General features: G+C 34.3%; 1 protein-coding gene across 1 annotated transcript in view; it reads right to left on the bottom strand.

Moving 5' to 3' along the window:
• Positions 1 to 18,529, bottom strand: part of FBXL5 (F-box and leucine rich repeat protein 5) — a 54,922-nt gene that overhangs the window by 17,686 nt on the left and 18,707 nt on the right. Inside the window, exons 3-9 of the mRNA XM_036762935.1 lie at positions 18,088 to 18,183; positions 16,169 to 16,355; positions 13,659 to 13,841; positions 11,539 to 11,664; positions 3,425 to 3,573; positions 3,032 to 3,114; positions 2,046 to 2,771 (exon numbers count right to left, since the gene is read on the bottom strand). Coding sequence (XP_036618830.1) covers positions 2,046 to 2,771; positions 3,032 to 3,114; positions 3,425 to 3,573; positions 11,539 to 11,664; positions 13,659 to 13,841; positions 16,169 to 16,355; positions 18,088 to 18,183 — 1,550 coding nt within the window. The remainder of the gene's footprint in view (positions 1 to 2,045; positions 2,772 to 3,031; positions 3,115 to 3,424; positions 3,574 to 11,538; positions 11,665 to 13,658; positions 13,842 to 16,168; positions 16,356 to 18,087; positions 18,184 to 18,529) is intronic.

Below are 18,529 nucleotides of genomic sequence, written 5' to 3'. Positions count from 1 at the left end.
AAGACAAAGCAGGAGAATTATCAGTGAGAAAAGCTCCTGGAAGAGACAAGAGAATGGGACATTAATATATATAGAAAGGCAAAGCCCTGGCAAAGAAAAAGACCAACTCCTCCTCAGAAACTGGAGCAAAGAAGGAAAGAAGGCACTGGGGGTTTCTGAGGTGTGGATCAGGAGAGAAAAGGGAACTCTTGGTTCAGGATTAGGAAAGGTGACCTTGATTTTTTTTTTTCCTCTGTAAAAAGGAGGCAAAGACATCTACCGAGAAAGGAATTTCAAGATCTTTTCCATATTCCTGGGTGTCAGAAGAGGGGATAAACTTCGGAACAATTGCATGAGCAGGACAGTCAATCAAGGAAGAATGAAAGAATTATCTCAAGAGAAACAGATGTTTTTTGCTTTTTTGCTTAAGGGATTTGTTTATATTTATCTAACTATCTATCTATATATATATATATATATATATCAAGAATAATGGGATCAGAAAAAATCAAAGCATATGTAAAATTAATTTAGCACTGTGCAGAGTGCCAAGAAGAGTGTTTATCTTTCAAAAGAATTCTAACTGAGCTTACTGTGATAAATTTCAATAGCAAATCTACATACATCTTTAAAACTTTTTTCTGGCTACTCCAGGACTTTTTTGAAAACAGTCCTAAAGTGAAGTTTTATGATAAAACACTCATTTGTTTTTAATAGCTGTTCTGCCCAAGGCCTAAATGACCTACACATTTCAGCAAATGATAATCTTCAATAAGATATAAACTGAATAAATAACAATGAAAAGTTGTTCAACATCCACTAGTTCTTATATCAAGGGTAATCAACCAACCAGCACAGGGCTGCAATGAGATGCTAAAGTGTAACCCAAATAGTAAGCAGCACCAATTTATAAGATTAGTACGAAGCAGTTGCAATTGACTCAGTGCAAGCTTATGCCTCCCTCAGACTGCTATTTTAATTGCTCCTGATTTAGTCTACACTAAAGGAAAAATAAAGGAAAATTTCATGAGATCTTATTGTCTAACCACAAAAGTTTAAGTCCAATCAATTATTTTTAAGTTACTGATACATCCGAAGGAAGAACTGATAGTCTAGATGCAGATCAAAGAAAACTATTTTTCACTTTATTCATTTTGTTTCCTTTTGGTCTGTGTCCTCTCTCACAACACAACTAATGTGGCAATGTTTTGTAAGACTATATATGAATAGCACATCAAACACTTACCATCTCAGTGAGGAAGAAAAGGAGAAGGAAAAAATATGGAGCTCAACATTTTTCACAAGTGAATGTTAAAAACTGTCTTTATGTGTAATGAGGGGGAAAGTAAAACATTTTTTTTAAATAAAGTTAGTGACAGTATTAAATATTTCCTCAAATAAAATGTAAACGTGGTGAAGTCTACCACAAATACCTTCACTACCAGAGAGTGATACTGTTTGCCCATTCAGGCATGAAAACTAGTAATGTTATGGCCATACAGAGAATACAAACTTTAGCCTAAGCAAGTTTACTTTCAATCTAGAAACTGCTCCTAAAAGTTACAATAGGAATTATGGCTTTCAGAGACTGTCCAATACATAGGGGCCTGTTAATACAGCATGTCCCCCATTATACATTAACCCATCTCACTAAAGTATATAAAACCTGGATTGGTAATTCAATTATAAGCATAGCAATTTAATATTTTAAGGTCAATATAAATTAATTACTATTCAGAAAATAGTTTAAGGTGACTTTTACACTATAAAAGTATTTGCTCATTACAAAAGGATTCAACAGATGATGCCTTTAAGGTGCAATTAACACAGGATTTAATTTACAAAGACTGAACTTACAAGTAACTTTTCAGGAATACATAAATCATGCACAATACAGCATACCTTTAACATAGATCACCTTAGAAGGGGCCACAAATTTCTTTAAAGACTTCAGTAGACATTTTAATGACCATGTTACATTATTTCATCACTCATCAGAACTTCTGAATTGAACAGTTTTTGCTCAGCTCTTGCTATTTCCTAACATTCTACAAGTAGTTACCTACCTGAGACCATGATCTGTGATCTGATAACAGCCAGATAAACTGAGAAAAAGAAGTACACGTCCAGTCTCTTGATCAGATTTTTCACTCCCAGAATAAAGTAAGTCTTTTCCCACAGACTGTCTAGTCCTTGTTGCTTTTCCACAGAGTGTAGAAGATTCTGGGAGTGAGGGTGTAGTTCTTAATGTGGTCCCAGTACAACAAAATGCATGACCACAATATGTGAAGGCAGGAGAACCACAATGCTGCTGCCAACAAACACTAGTCCTTAGTCCAACAATGTCCTTATTATAACAACCAGAAGTTGAACAACTGATATTAGATGCTGTTTCCATTACAGAAGGAACTTCAACATTTCTATGTCTCCATTCTACAGCATCCTCAATATCAGCCAAATCTTCAGCATCTAACATCCACACATAAGCAGAACTGAAATTTTCAGAAGAAACAGGTTTAGTCCAGTGGTGTTCGTTATCTACTTCTTTGCCAAGACTTTCATTAGTTATATCATGCAAACAAGCATATTTGCTGTTAGACTGCATGGTAATGTCTTTACTTCTCCATGTAGTCGATGTGCTCTTGTTTCTGCAAGTCTTCAGAATGCCACCTTTATGAGATGAGAGGATTCCCAAAGCTCTGGAAATCTTCTCTAAAGCCACATCTGTAATTTTCTCACAACCTGAGAGATCAAGATGTCGAAGACTCTGGCAGCAACCAAGCCAAGACCAACTACAACCAAGAGTTAAAAACTTATTAGTCTAAGAACTTTTTAAAAATTATTTAAACTTAAAATAATTAACATTTATTTAAATTTTAAATAATCAACAATTCACCTAGCTGCAGACCAAACTATTCCAAAGGTAATACAATTCAAATGGTACATATCTTGATATAAAACAAATTACAATCTAAATCACTGTGTAAACTACAATAAGAAATAATTACTACTTTCATGATATGGATAATTTGAAAATTGAAAAATAACTTACCTGTCAAATGCAGAGTCTGAGATGTCAGTTTGGGTAAGATCTAAATGTTCCAGGTTAGGGCAAAGCTCTAAAATCTGTCTAACCTATAAGGGAAAGGAGGAAATAAGAATTTTTAATTAAAATATTCAGGCTTTGCAATTCTAAGGCAAAAGAGAATATGTATCTTTATAACAATGATTTAAACTCAACCTTCTCCTCACCAAGACATACAGACACACATATTTATACCATTTTAGAGCTAAACGCAACCTCAGATTTATTTTTAGTCCAAATCTATACTTAAAACAAAAACAAATCGACATCACCTCATTGGCTAAAAATTTCCAGTTGTGTAAAGTTATCATTATTACTAAAGGCATTCGTTCATAACCATCTAATGATACTGAAACTTACCATTTTACTGGAAACTGCAGAGCTATATGCTAATACTAAAGTTTTTACAGACATGCCAACATGTGGGAGAACATTTTGAATTAAGCCATGTAGTAAACGTTTTTCCATTTGTGCAATATTGATGGCAATTGATTCTTCTACAGACTCTTCTGTAAAAAAAAAAAAAAATTAATTCTCAAAGATATGGTAATTTTAAGTGGTATATAACATATTAAATGACTTTGAACAAATGTGAGATTAGCAATAATACTGTGCATTTCCATCATTCTTAATTTCTTAAGTCCTCCCAAAGGCCAGAGTATGCTAGATACTATGCTGGTAGCAGACTTAAATATTTAAAAAACAGTATTTTATAATGTTGGTAAAAAGTATGAACAAAATATTTTCTTCACCTACAACCTAACTCAGAAAGTAATTAAATTAGTCAATTATCATTAAGCAGTTCTTTAACAGCAGAAAAATGAACCAATTACTTAACTTTAAACTTTGGCCTCTCTTAATTTTCTTCCCTTGTCTACCTTAAAATTAGCTATAGTTCAAGATAGATCTCATATCTGTTAGTGGAGCTGTGAACGGGTGCAAAACATTCTGGAGAATAATTCGAACTATGGCAAAGGGCTATAAAACTGTCCATACCCTTTAACCCTGCAATACCACTACTAGAGATCAAAGAAAAAAATCCCAATGAGATCAGGGAAAAAGGAAAGGATAATATTTAGAGCAACTCTTTTTGTAATGGCAAAGAACTGGAAATTGAGGGGATACCCATAAATTAGGGAATGGCTGAACAAGTTGTGGTATAGGCTTGTGATGGAGTACTATTGTAAACAACAAGTAGGATGCTTTCTGAAAAACCTTGGAAGACTTACATGAACTAATACAAAGTGAAGTGAGCTTCACAGTAACACCAATATTGTAATGATGAGCAACTGTGAAAGACTTAGCTACTCTGATCAATACATTGATCCAAGACATTTCCAAAGGACTCATGATGAAAAATACCATCCATCTCCAAAGAGAAGTAAAGTGATTTTTCCCCCTTTACTTTTCTTGTTTTCTATTTGAAACTTGACTAATGTAGAACTGTTTTTAATGATTTCATATGAATAATGGGCATGTTTCTTGCCTTCTCAGTTCAGGGGAGGAGTGAAGAGAGAGAGAATTTGGAACAGAAAATAAATAAAATTTTCTTTATTTAAAAAAAAAAAAGATCTCACAGAATCGGATTATTTGAGCTATAAGGAAGTAAAGAGCACTTAATTCAACTTCCTTTATGGATGGTAAAACTGAGTGCCTAAGAAGTTAAGTGACTTAAGAAGTTAAGTGATGTAATGGCTAGTAATAGCAGAGCAAGAATTAAAATTAAGATCTTCTGACTCCAAGTAGAGTATGTGCTCTTTTCATTACACCACATTAAATCCAAATCTGACTTTTTAAAAGAGAAATTATATTAGTCAAGAAGCATTTATTAGGCATCTATTATGTGCCAGGCAGAGGCTAAATGCTTGAGGTAAAACAGATGCTGCTTTCAAGGAGTTCACAGCCCTAATGGCTGCAACAAGACGCAAAAACCTACACACAATCAAGAAATATATAGGTTAAACTGGAGATAATCTCAGAGAGAAGACACTGATATTAAGAAAGACCAGGAGGGGTAGCTAGGTGGCGCAGTGAGTAGAGCACCAACCCTGGAAGTGGGAGGACCCGAGTTCAAATTTGGCCTCAGACACTTGACACACTAGCTGTATGACTTTAGGCAAGTCACTTAACCCCAATTGCCCTGCCTTCCCCCCCTTAAAAAAAAAAAAAAAAGACCAGGAAAGTCTTCTTGCAGAAGATGGGACTTCAGTGTTCTTTCTGGAAGAAAACTGAAATCACATCACTATGTTATAGTCAAGGTACAGTGTATATGACTGATTAGACCAATATGAAATTAAAAGGCTTTTCCACAAATAAGGTACAAATATTCTATATGAACACTAGAAGAGTAGATGTCTCTAAACTCGCTCATCTCATGTTTCATTTGAGTTACTGCAATTCTGCGTTGCTCATAAAGCACAGCACCTTCTCTGATGAAAGCAGGCCATGCTGGACATTCCTGTGCCAGTGTCTTCCATGTCATGCAACTGATTCCACAGTTCTTCAGAGAGACCTTGAAAGTGTCCTTGCATTGCTTTTTCCAACCTCCAGGTAAGCGATCACCTTGTGTGAGTTCTCCACAAAATAGTCTTTAAGCAAACATACATTTGGCATTTAAACAACATGGCCAGCCCATCAGAGTTGTGCTCTCTGCAGTAGAATCTGAACATTTAGCAGTTCAACTCTAAAAAGAATCTCAGTGTCAGGTACCTTATCTTGCCAGGTGATCTTCAGAATCTTCCTAGGACAATTCAAATCAAAGTGATGCAGATTCCTGGCATGATGCTGGCATACTCCCCAGGTTTCACAGGCATACAACAATGAGGTGAGCACAACAGCTCTGGACACCTTCGGTTTGGTAGGCAGTCTAATACCTCCTCTCCTATACTTTCTTTCAGAGCATCCCAAATGCTGAGCTAGGTCTGGCAAAGTATGTATCAACGTTATGGTCTATGTGTACATCCCTGGCAAGTGTACTGCCAAGGTAAGTGAAGATATCTACAGCATTCAAAGTTTCTCCATTTGTTCTGATGGTTCCATGTATAGATGCTGTGAAGCTGGCTGGTGGGGAAACTGTTTTCTTGGTGTTATTAGGCTAAAATCAACACAAGCAGTAGAAAATCAATTCATACTTTGTTGCATCTCAGCCTCAGAGGCTGCATTGAGTGCATAACCATCTGTGAACAAAATGTCATGCACCAAATCTCCCTCCACTTTAGTCTTGGCTTGTAGCCTTTTCAAGTTAAATAATTTACCATCAGTGTGGTTAAGTAGGTGACCTTGATGCCATTTTTGTCCTTGTTGAAGTCATCCAACAACATTACCAAAAACATCATAGGAACAAGCACACGTATCTGCGTTACTCCATTAGTGACTAAGTGAGAAATCATCATTCATTATCCAGAACCCAAGCAAGCATGCCATCATGAAACTGACATACCATACTGAAAAACTTCTCCAAGTAAATGTTGCCATTATTTTCCAGAAGCCCTCATGACTGACAGTATCAAAGACCTTGGTCAGATCGACAAATGTTGTCTATGGAATTCCGTTCTGCTCTTGGCAGTTGTTGGGCAGCAAACACCATACTGACTGTTCTTGGCCCTTTCTGAAGCCATACTGGCCATCTTCAAGATAAAGGATCAGTCCATCAAGGACTAGCAAGAATCTTCCCAGCAATGAATGACTAAGAGAGAGACATTCCCCCCACCCTGTGAATGTCACTAGAAAATCTATTTCCTTTTCCTTTATCGGGATGGACAATGGAGGCATCACTGAACTCTTGATAACTTCCTCTTGCCACGTAACCAGGAAAATTTTAGTCAGCTTTTATATAAGCAGTGGACCCCCTGCCTTGTAAATTTCAGCTGCAACAGAATCAATACCAGGCACTTTGCCACACAAGAAGAGCCTAACAGCATAACAAACCTCCTCTTTGGTTGGAAGTTTGGCTAGAAAGGGACTGACTTCATCCTGAAGTACATAGTCAATGGCTTTAGCCCTGATTGATGACGTTCTGTTGAGAACACTATGGAAATGTTCAGTCCATCTCTCCAGGATCATGACCTTATCACTGATCAATGTAGCTCCATCAGCACTGAGTAGTTGAGATGCATGGTAAGTCTTTGGCCCACAAAAAGCCCTCAGGGCATCATAAAAGTGCTTTGGATTGTTATTATCAACATAAAACCGAATTTCATCTACATTCTTACTAAGCCAAGAACCCTACATCTCTCTAAGCTTTGCCTGCACGTTACTTTTGATGGAGTTAAACGCTGCCTTCTTAGAGACAGATGAACTATCCTGCTGGTAAACCCTGTGGAGTTCTCGTTGTTTGTTTAGCAGCTTCTGAATTTCCCCATAATTTTCATCAAATGAGCCTTGACGTCTACGAGTGTTCTGGCCCTGATGAGTAAATGCAATGTTGTATACCAAATCTCTGAAAGCTGCCCACTCCTTTTCTGCTTCACTCCTGCCAACCCTATGTTGGCTCTGCTTTCCCTCCAAGTGAGCAACAAAGTGTTCAAACTCAGAGAAGCACTCTAATGTATTGATGTTAATAAGTCTTCTTGGCTCAGGTCTGCAGCTTTTGTTATATGTGAATATTTAGCTTGGAGAAGGTAAAGTCTTTGATCAGTCCAGCACTCTGCAATGCACATGGCCTTGTCCCTCTCACATCCTGTCTCTTCTCCTTACAATGACATAGTCTATTAAATGCCAATGTTTACTGAGAGGGCACACACAGAAGTTTTATTGCATTTAGGTAAATAGAAGACAGTGCTGGTGATGAGAAGGTCATGAGATGCTCAAGCCTTAAGCAGTAATTGCTGCTTCCAACTGCATTCTTGCCACATCTCCTACTCTGCACCTGTTCCGGCATTAAAGTCCAACCAGGAATCATAAGCTTGTCTTCTTTTAGCACATCGATGATGAGGGTCTCCATGTCTTCATAAAATATTTCTTTGACCTCAGCAAGGTTCACCATGGTGGGAGTGTACACACTGACGATGGTAGCATGGCACTTTCCTACAATGGCAATCACAACATTACAAGCCTGTGGGAAGCACACAAGGTTGCTAACTAGATTGGTTTTGATTGTAAAACCTATGCCAACTTCACAGGAGCATCCAATCACTGTGGACACTCCAGAAAAACGTGTAGACAGTTCAGACTTTGGTAAGCTGGCCTTCATTTGCCAGCCTTGTTTCCCTCAGGGCTGCTATCTGGATGCAATATTGCTGAGTTCTCTCACAACAAGAGCTGTTATATTTTAGGTCTACTGGATTTTGTGTTTTCCATAAGGACACACACATCCCATGTACTGATGTCAGTGAATGGAATCATCAAGCTAAGACTTGAAGGAAGCCAGAGAAATCAGAAAGTGGAAATGAGGAATGAAAAAGTTCCAAGCATAGGGGACAACCAGTGAAAATGTTCGCAGTCTGGGAATATGTAAATTAAGAAAAAAACTGACAATTTTAGGTAATCAAGGAAGAAGGTGCAGGAAAACCTCTTAAATAGTTCATGAAGCAGTATGACTGGCAAGTTGAAATCAAAAAGAAACACCATAGGGGTTTTAGTCAATAGGAAGATAAGTGTAAATTATTTTAGAAAGTTTAGGTAAAAGGGTAAAAACTGGTGGTGACTGGATACAGATTGAAACATAAAAAAAGAGTAAAAATTTCTAGGAAGCCACAAGCATTTTCTGTTCAACATTCCCTTTCCATCTAAGAAAATGATCCATCAATACTAAAAAGATTAAAGGAGTTAAAATTTGCGTCCCATTTTTCAGTTCCTATTGATTTGTGCTTCTCTAAGGATGCAATTCCAGGTACTATCACAAAACACAGAAAATCATAAATTAGGTTATTTTTCTGCCTTTACTCCAAAGGGTTTGCAGTATTAAAGCAAATTCTCCCTTCTCTTTTCAGAACTGTCATCTGAGATTAACCCTACTGGAAAATAAAAGAATTCAATAATACTTAATAAAAGATTACGGTGAGATTTCATAACAATAAAATAAGGAGTCTGAAGTGGAAATAAAACTAATAAAAGCTTACAACAGAAGTATAAATATAAGCTAATCAACAAACTTGCCAAAAAACCTAGGATCTTAGAGTTCCACGGATATGAAATGGAATGTTTGCTGTGACGTACATGAATATTTTAAATTAACATCTTTCAAAGGCCTTTCTTTAACTACTTAAAGATTTCATTCCTATCCCTAATTCCTGAAAATACTGAGAGATTTAAATTACATCTTCATATATTTATTTGAATTGTGAGAATTCTGTTCCTTAACATTCACAAGATCTAGTATTTTAAACATAAATGGGTATCTTCTCTTTTACCAAAACTTGTTTTCGACTCCATTCATATTATACTAGAAAGAAAATTATTTTTCTTCCAGGTGGCTAATTAAAACTAAATAGTGGAGAGAGGATTCTGGGAAGATGGTAGAATAGGTCAGAAAATTCCAAGCTCTCCAGATTTCCCCCACAAAGGAGGAACTGACACAGAGCAATTAGATGGGAGAAGAGGGCTGGTAGTTCTGGAACCCTACTCTCATCGGGAATGGGCTAAAGAAGAAACAATACATAGATCTCTAAAAGGGCATAAAAATATTCTAAATTCAGAAAGAAATAAAAGACTAAGGGGATAGGGAGGGGGAGATGATAAGGGAGGGATTTTTCCCGGGAACCTGACTCATATCAGATCTGGGTTAAAGAGGGAATGCATACATTTAGAAGGGAATAAAAGTCTTCTAAATTTATAAAGAAATAAGAAGGTAAGGGAATAGAATGGGAAGGCACAGAAGGGTGTCTAGATTAATGGGAATGGGATAAAGAGGGAATAACGTATTTGGAAGGCTATAAAAGTCTTCTAAATTCAGACAGAAACAAGAGGGTAAGGGGAAAGGGTAGGGGGGAGAGGATAAGGGAGGGATCTTTGAGGGGGGATAGGCTAAGTAATAGAAGGGCAAGGTAGCAGGTAGAAGTAAAGAAGAAGAGTCAGGAGGAATAGGAAGAGATACATACAAATATAAAATAAAGATCAGCAATAGAATTTATTAGGGAAAAAAGCAGAGGCAGTAATCATGATCTCAGACAAGGTTAAAGCTAAAACAGATTTAATCAAAAGAGAGAGAAGCAGGGAAACTACACTATGTCAGCCATATTAATCAATATTGTTTTAGACTAAAATAACTAGACAATATAAGGTTGAAATACTGCTGTGGTATAGGAAATGATTAGTTGGTAGACTTAGAAAAATATGGAAAGACTTGGACTTATGAAGGAAGATGTTATGTACCCTCAGAGAAACAGAGCACAGACAAGTATAGTATGGTCTTATACAGATGAATATGAATTTATATGTCTATATGAGTATGATTATAGATATCTCTGTGTGTGTGTGTGTGTGTGTGTGTGTGTGTGTGTGTGTGTATGTGTGTTTTATCTCCACACATAATTGTAGCCTTCTTGGGGAGGGAGGAACAGAAAGAGGGAAAAAAAAGAACAAAGTAAAAAGTACACAGCAAAGAACAAAAGAAAACCTACAAGGAAGCAAATAAAAGACAGTTGTTCTAAACACTATGTGTAGTATTTATTATATAGGCTTTCTTGGAATGGAAATGTATTGTTGTATATTGTGAAAAAAAAAAAAGGAAAAACACTTAACAGTGATCACTAATTTTATAGGTCATGAGAGCTTCATAAGCTCAAACAAGTGTCATTTTCTCAGTTCTTCAACTTATTCATCACCCACCACTCACTTAGAGTGAGAAATAGTTATGTTATAGTTTCTTACTTTCTAACAGAAAAGTAAAGACAAATGTAACTGGATGTTATGTATGACACACTTTAAGCACACTGGACAAAAAACATTTAAATACAAAATAGTGACAATGTTAATGATAATTTTATAGATTATACGACTCTAAGGCTGAGATTTAAGTGATGTATCAATTATCTAGAAGTATCTGTCTTCCAAAATATCAAAAAATTATCCTACTTCTTCAGCTAAATGTACTAAAACAAGAATATTATTCCATTTTCATAACCAATTGAGTTCTCTTCCAGACCAACTAAGTAGAACAGCTTAGTTAATGAACTTAACCATAAATCTGGTTTTAGTGGGGGGGGGGAAAAAAGCTGGGTCTCTTAAAACTTTTTTTGTCTGATGCAGTTGTATGCATATCTTTCAGTGACTCTATTCTAAACTGTTATTGGAGTAACAAGTTTCACAGTTAAAATAATATTAGTACCTTACTAGGTTTAAAGCAAATTTTATTATGCAAAAACATGACTACAAAACAATTCTGTATTGACAAAACTATTTTCAGTAAGCAATGATAAAACTGTTTATGTAATCACCTAAGTTAAAAACCTTTAAGATGTAAAACTATTTGAATACAATTTGTAAAAGAACAGAAAAATACTATGCAAAATTAATTTGTCCATAATTTGGCTTACCAGATTCATCTATATCAGCATCTTCATCCCATTCCTGAAAAGCTCGACTTTCATCTTTTCTATTTTTCACCCATTCCTCATCAGGTTCAGTATCAAGTTCAGTTGCAGGACCACTATACCAGTCACCTTCTCAACAAAAGGAAAAGAAAAGGAAAAAGATAAGTGCAGACCAAATCTTCTTACAACAAATCCCATTACAACAAACATCACTGCATAATGAAAAAATTTTGAAGAGACTTCTGCGTTACAGAGAGTGGCCCATCAGTTTCAAGCAATACATCAAAATTTCAATAAATTATTTGGATAGTTCACTGAAGTTCACTGTAATAGGATCTGACCTTTAGGCACTTTGATAATGTTCAATGTGAAATGTTAGTACAGGAAAAATTAACTAATAATGTGTTTAGGGTATACCCCTGTTCCTTTTGAAGGTTTGCAAATTTCTAATAAATATATAAACACATACTAGTCTATATTGTTTTATTTTTGAAGAGTTTGGACTTTTTTTTGTTCTAGCTTGAACAGCAAAACAGCTATAATCCCATTCCTATGGGTAACCATATCAATACAGCAATAATCTTACATGCAATCTTAGAAGTCAATGAAAGTGACCTAACCTCTGACCCCTACTGGTGAAAACTGTGGCTGCATACTGGCCATGGCAGTAGTACCCCAATATGCTGGTGTTGATACACAAAGGCAGGAGTTTCTGGTCTGCAGTGAATTGATCAGGAAAACAGAAGTAGGTGGGTACAGAAGTCAATGGGGAAGATAAAAGGAAAAGCTAAAGTGCTAGCAGAACATACTGCAATTACTATTTTAATACAAGCATATGATATCTGTACAGCTAAAGTCTATCATGTAATTTGGTTTTGTGAACTATTTTAAGATTACATAAATCCAAGATGACCAATTTGCTTGAAGGTCCAAATAAAACTATTACTTCTTAAATAAAATTTTTGATTAAGCTAATTCAAAAGAAGCAAAAATGTAGGACACATAGGAATTGTTTGCTCTGTGTTTAAGGACATATACATACACACACACAGACATTATGTATCATGGCTTGAATAACTTAAAATATTTGACTTTATAGAAACTTTTATATCATATGCATCTAATTTGTCTGGGACACTAATTAAATATCTCAAAAGATCTATATAAGGACAAAAAGTGTCCAGTGTGTTTACCTTTTTTGACCTATCATTCATTATTTCATTAATATATGCCAAGAAAAATAAAGTTAATCAGGAAAACTATCTCCAATGAAAAAGATCTTCACGTATCAATCTAAATAATTTAGTATAAACATCCAAAAGAATGACTATGTAGTATATTTATAAAATGCCCCAAATGGTTTTTAATTATTGTCACAGAATGTATAATGTTTAAGATTTTTTAAAAGTAAACTGAATGTCTACAATAAGAAAAGAATGAAAAATATAAGTGGGTTATTTGTATGTTCACGTATACGCAATCAGGTAGGAAAATACATTTTCAATGTTAATTGTCACAATTACATAGTAAACCAACGGGTCATAAAACTTACAAATGTGAATCTAAAGCTAAAGGATACTCACCTACAGAAGCAATATTTAAATTATTTATAAGTCAAAGAGAGAAAAATGTAGTTCATGTTATGTTGCATTTTATCTTATGCCTGCATGGAGTCCTCATGAAAAGACCAAACTTTCTATAATATATTGATGCAAAAAGGGATTAAGTTATTATGAAAATTTTAATTTCAAATTGAATGCTTTGCAAGAAAAATGATGCATCAACATAAACAATGACATTGAAAAGAGTAAAAATACTAGACAAAATCATTTTGGAATACCACTAAATTCTATCATGCTTCCCTAAGAGCTATCTGTATCTTATTTCTTAATTTAGTAATTTCTATTTTGAATCAATATTCAGTTTCTTCCAATTATTTTAAACTTCTACTAATCTATTTTTATTTAATTTTAAAATAATTGAAAAATACTTCTATTTTATGAAATCAGTTTGTTAGATGGAGCTTTCCTACTTCACATTTTTAATTTAACTTAGATACATCTTATCTCTAAATAAACAGCTTAATAAAATATTTTTATAAAAATAAAGTTGTTATCACTTACCTCTAGCCCAATGAACAGGGTAAAGATGCTTCCAAAGAGACCCAGTTTTAGCCAGCTGAGACCACCTAGTGCTAACTTGACTGCATCGACATAACTCTTGAGGATTAAGATAGCTGAAAATTGTCAGCATTACTTCAGGAGGAAGATGGGTAATATTTGTGGAGTAATCTGGCACTTCAGTTTCTGGAAGAAAAAAAAATACAACCACTCAACACTAAAGCCTATAAGAAATGAAAAGCAAAAAACACAATATTAATTCTACTTATAAAAACCAATGCCTGAAGTCGGATTCCTCCTGCTTGCAAGGTGTACAAATGAAACAATATGCATTAGAGGTACCATGAGAATGCTTAACTTGCTAAGGACCTGTAGCGTCAAACTACTACGACATAAGTAATACTTATTAATGGGATGCACAATTACGAAGAAACTGGGCTAACTTCCTTTTACAAAGGCATCAGAGGAAAACAATCTTCACTTTGTAGCATAGACAGTAGTACCATTTGAAAAAGGAACTAGACAGGTTGTACAGCTTTAAAGGCAGACAAGCCTATATTAAAACAAACATGTGTGAAGTGTGCCAAATTATGAAATCCAAAAACTGAATCCCTTTATTTACTGGATGCTTAACCAGATTCTGTCATTAACAATTACTTTTCAAAATTAAACAAGCTAAAATCATATCAATACATTCTGATCTTTATATAAAATCTTACATACCACGTTCTGCCAAGTCACTGTTTTTCAATGTAATTGTAACACGAACAATTTCACATATCACGTCTATAATTTTAATAGTGACAGTTTCTCAAGGATGAAAAATATGATATGGAAGGAACATAATATAAAAATTTCTTATAAATTATACCAAGAATTGACTACATTCTATAACTGACTAGACTCACAAAATAACCTAAAGGTTATATTTACAGTGACAGATAAGAAAGGAAGGAAAAAAGGCAGCAAGAGGGGATGGAGGGGAGAAGGGGGAGAGGGAAAGAAAAAGAACGGGGAGGAGGGAGGGAAGCAGGGAAGAAGGAAAGAAGGAAGGGAGGAAGGAAGAAAGGAAGGTAGCTCAAACAATGCAACTAGCATTTTCTTTGAAGGAGTGGGAAATTAAACACCAGGTATGATGCTTTTAAATCATATGTAATAATTATAATAAAACATGACACAACTGGCATATAGACATAAACCTGTGTTTCCCAGTAAAGAATCCCAGTGAAGAAGTTTTATAGATTTAATGACAACCTACACATTTTTATTTCAAATTATAGAGTCCCTAAGTTTTTCATTTATTAAAAAAGGGAGCAAAGGAAATAAATTTCATCAAGCATCACTCAGAACTTTTCAATAGCATTGTTATAACTAAATCTTCGGTCTTAGAAGAGCAAGGGGCTTTCCACTGAAATATAGTAACAAATATTTGATAAAAGATTAACAGAATGGCAGCTACAAATTAAAGGTAAAATTCATAAGGCTATGCATACTTTTTATTTTTATAATTGGTTTCTCAAAGAACTCTATACAGATAAATTCTGTGTATTCACTAGACTGAGTAGAAAGACAATGGGAGGGTCATAGGAATGAACAACATTCATTATTATAGATACATAGTCTAATATCCTAATTTGCAGATAAAGAAACACAGAAAAAAACGCTAACAAGTGGCAGAATTAGGAATGGATTCCTGGTCAATTGTATTTATCCTGTCTGTGTATATGGGGAGGAACAGATAGACAGACAAAGAGATATTGACAGACAGATACACACACAAATGTACATGTATATATGTATGTATGTCCATTCCTCCACATGGACAGAATATGAAAATACATATACACAATGAATATACATATGGATAAATGTGTGTGTGGATCTGTATATATACTGATGTATGTGTGTGCATTTGTGTGTATGTATATACACCTACATATATATAGCACCATATACCCTTATTGTATCCTCCATTAGAAGGTCAGCTCTTGGTGAGTAAGGACTTAATCATTCAGTGTATTTGTATCTCCAGGACCTAGCAGAGTGTCTGGCACTCAGTAAATACTTGTTGTCAGATTTATAAAAATTTATATGGTCACCAAGACAAACAAACAAGAAGGTAAACACTTTGTATGCTGGGAACATAAAAAGAAAAAAATACTTCACAGTGATATGCATATACTAGGCAATAAATACACAATTAATTCCAAAAAAATAAAAAATAAAAAAACCGCAGGTAGATTTCCCTTAATTTCACTCTTCCCAGATTTACAACTAAAAAGTACCAGAGTTCACCTATGTCTTCAGCATGTGGGATTAAATGCCTTTGTTTAGAATGCATATACTTAAAAGTTTAGAATAAGGAGATTAAATCAAATTTATACTTTAAAATAATTCATTTATGAATTAAAATACAAGCCTCATTTCTAAAATACCCACAATCTACATTTCAACAAGCAATTTTTGGATTTTTGAACTACGACAGTAAATAGTAAATTATATTTAAGTCTTACCTTTATCTGATTTTTCATCCACAGAATACTTAAAAAACTTCTGTCTCTCTTCAGCTTGATTCCAGAGACTAAGCCCTCTAAGAAGTTCTGCAGTATCCTTGTGAGAACAATGTTGTGCAATCACTTTCTTTTTAATGTCCTTTAGCTCTTCATAGGTAAAATATTCCATCAACATTGGCTGAAAAACCTAAGTTATTACAAAGTCAGAAAAATTATTTGAAAAGAAATGCTATAATTTTCAGGTATCAGTGATATTTTAAAATATTTTTCTACTCGTAAAGGCAACTTCCTTTAGATCTCTCAATTTCAGAAAAATCTTAATATTCAGAATTATAGCACTATATAAAATCCTTAAAATTTCCTAAGAAGTAGTAAGATACTGATCCAACTTTCAATTACAAGGAAATATATATATTTGGCATCCTTTTTTTGCAACGGGCCCAAAAGAGTGAAATGCAGTAATTACATTAAATTTACTGCAAACTGTTTAGTTATTTTAATATTTACTTAACTGTAAACAAATCAAAATAAGCAACAGAGAAATGGAATAGATTAAAGTGACTAAGTCTAAGCTTCAAAATGGATTTTAACTTTTAATCATTATCAAGCTTTATGCTCATTCAGCATGTCTTTTTAGTAGGCCTCATGACTCACTAGAATAATGAAAAAGGACTCAATTCTAATTAAAACTATGCATCTATTTAACTAGATACTTTAAAGGTAGGCCTACATAAAGGAAGCAGGCCATTATTAATACTACCAAATACTACCAAAAATCAATCATTAAACATCTTCGTAAATATAAATGAATATCTACTTCATTAATATAAAACACAGTTTCTTCCATTTTAAGATTCAAGTGGGTAGCAAATCATTAAGGAATAGGTTTCAAGTTAAGAGAATGAATTCAAAAGCTGCTTCACAAAATGAGAAGCAATGAATAAACCAGTACTCAACTTAATCTAGTTTGTTATAGTGATGTTTCCCTTTGATCATTTTTTTTGAACACTGGAAAAATACTAGAGTTGTAAGATTTATCTTATTATATATGTAATATTTTATATTAAGTTGTACTATTTTGAAAAATGTAACAATAATAATGGCAGTAACAGCTAGCATATAAGAGCTTTAAGTTTTGTAAAGCATTTTATATACATATTATCTTGTTCGATACAGAAGTGAGTGGTGCTAACAGCAGGAGGTGCTATTAATTGTCCCTATTTTACAGATGAGTAAAATGAGGCAAACAGAGGTTAATGTCATGCTCAGGGTTACAGAGAAAGAGGTAATCACCTAGAAAAGATGGGGAGAGGACGGGTACTACACACATACTGGCTAAGATGGGCAAAGAGGACCATCTCCTCACCAGAAACTAGAGTAAATAAAACACAAACTAAACTGCACATCTGAAAGTACAATGGCAATGCTGGTCCAATCAGTAAAGATAAAAGAAAGGGCATTCCTTAAGTTACACTCAGGACTGCTGGTTCTAAAATGAACACGACAATCTAGAAGTACTATGTTGAACAACGATACAGAAATTTGGCCAATATTACATTTTTTTCAGGGACCTGCAAAAGCTTTGAGTATCAAAACTCATGCTGTGCTTTGCTTATAATTTCCATGAGCACTGCCTATTGTAGGGCACCATTAAATGTTCCATAAATATTTGTTCAACTGAACTACACTGATACAAACTCAAAGACCACTAGGGAAAAAACATCAGGTATCTAGTACAAGGCTATGCACATAAGAGGAACTTGAAACAAATGAAGGAATTAATCCACAATTTGGACCTTCTTGCTTCCTTGGCCTTCTCCATAGACTAAAAAAAGATAGGTGTGGAGCCAATTTCACCTTTATCAAAGCAATGACTTAACTTAAAGCTGATTCATAAGAAAAATTTGATGTATACTCACTTCCTCTTCTTCTTTCATGTGAGGAAGGAAATCTCTTGTAAAAGCTTCCAGCCTCTCCTTCAGTTGCTTTGCATAATTTAGCTGCTCATATTCATTCTGGAGAAAATAAAAAGAAGTGTACTTTAAAACAAAGTTAATAAATAATGAAATATTTTGTTTATTTATATCCCATACTGATCTCAGGAAGTAGTTTTAAAGTTAAAGTTTATGGGAAATTTTTACAAAATAAAAAGTTATAGCAACATATATATCAAGGCCTACTGGAAAAAAATACCCTTAAAATAATAAACCTTCAATTCTTTTAATATAATACACTTTCTTGTGATATAAAACAACAGATATATGATGAAGACCTCAAAATTTTGATTATGTTCATTTTATGCTATTAAAATTTTAAATTATCATAAATTGCTTATAAGTCCAAAAATTTATTTTTATATAA

The sequence above is a fragment of the Trichosurus vulpecula genome, chromosome 6 (assembly GCF_011100635.1).
Source record: "Trichosurus vulpecula isolate mTriVul1 chromosome 6, mTriVul1.pri, whole genome shotgun sequence".
Taxonomy (NCBI): Eukaryota; Metazoa; Chordata; class Mammalia; order Diprotodontia; family Phalangeridae; genus Trichosurus; species Trichosurus vulpecula.
This window is presented reverse-complemented; position numbering and strand designations above follow the sequence as displayed.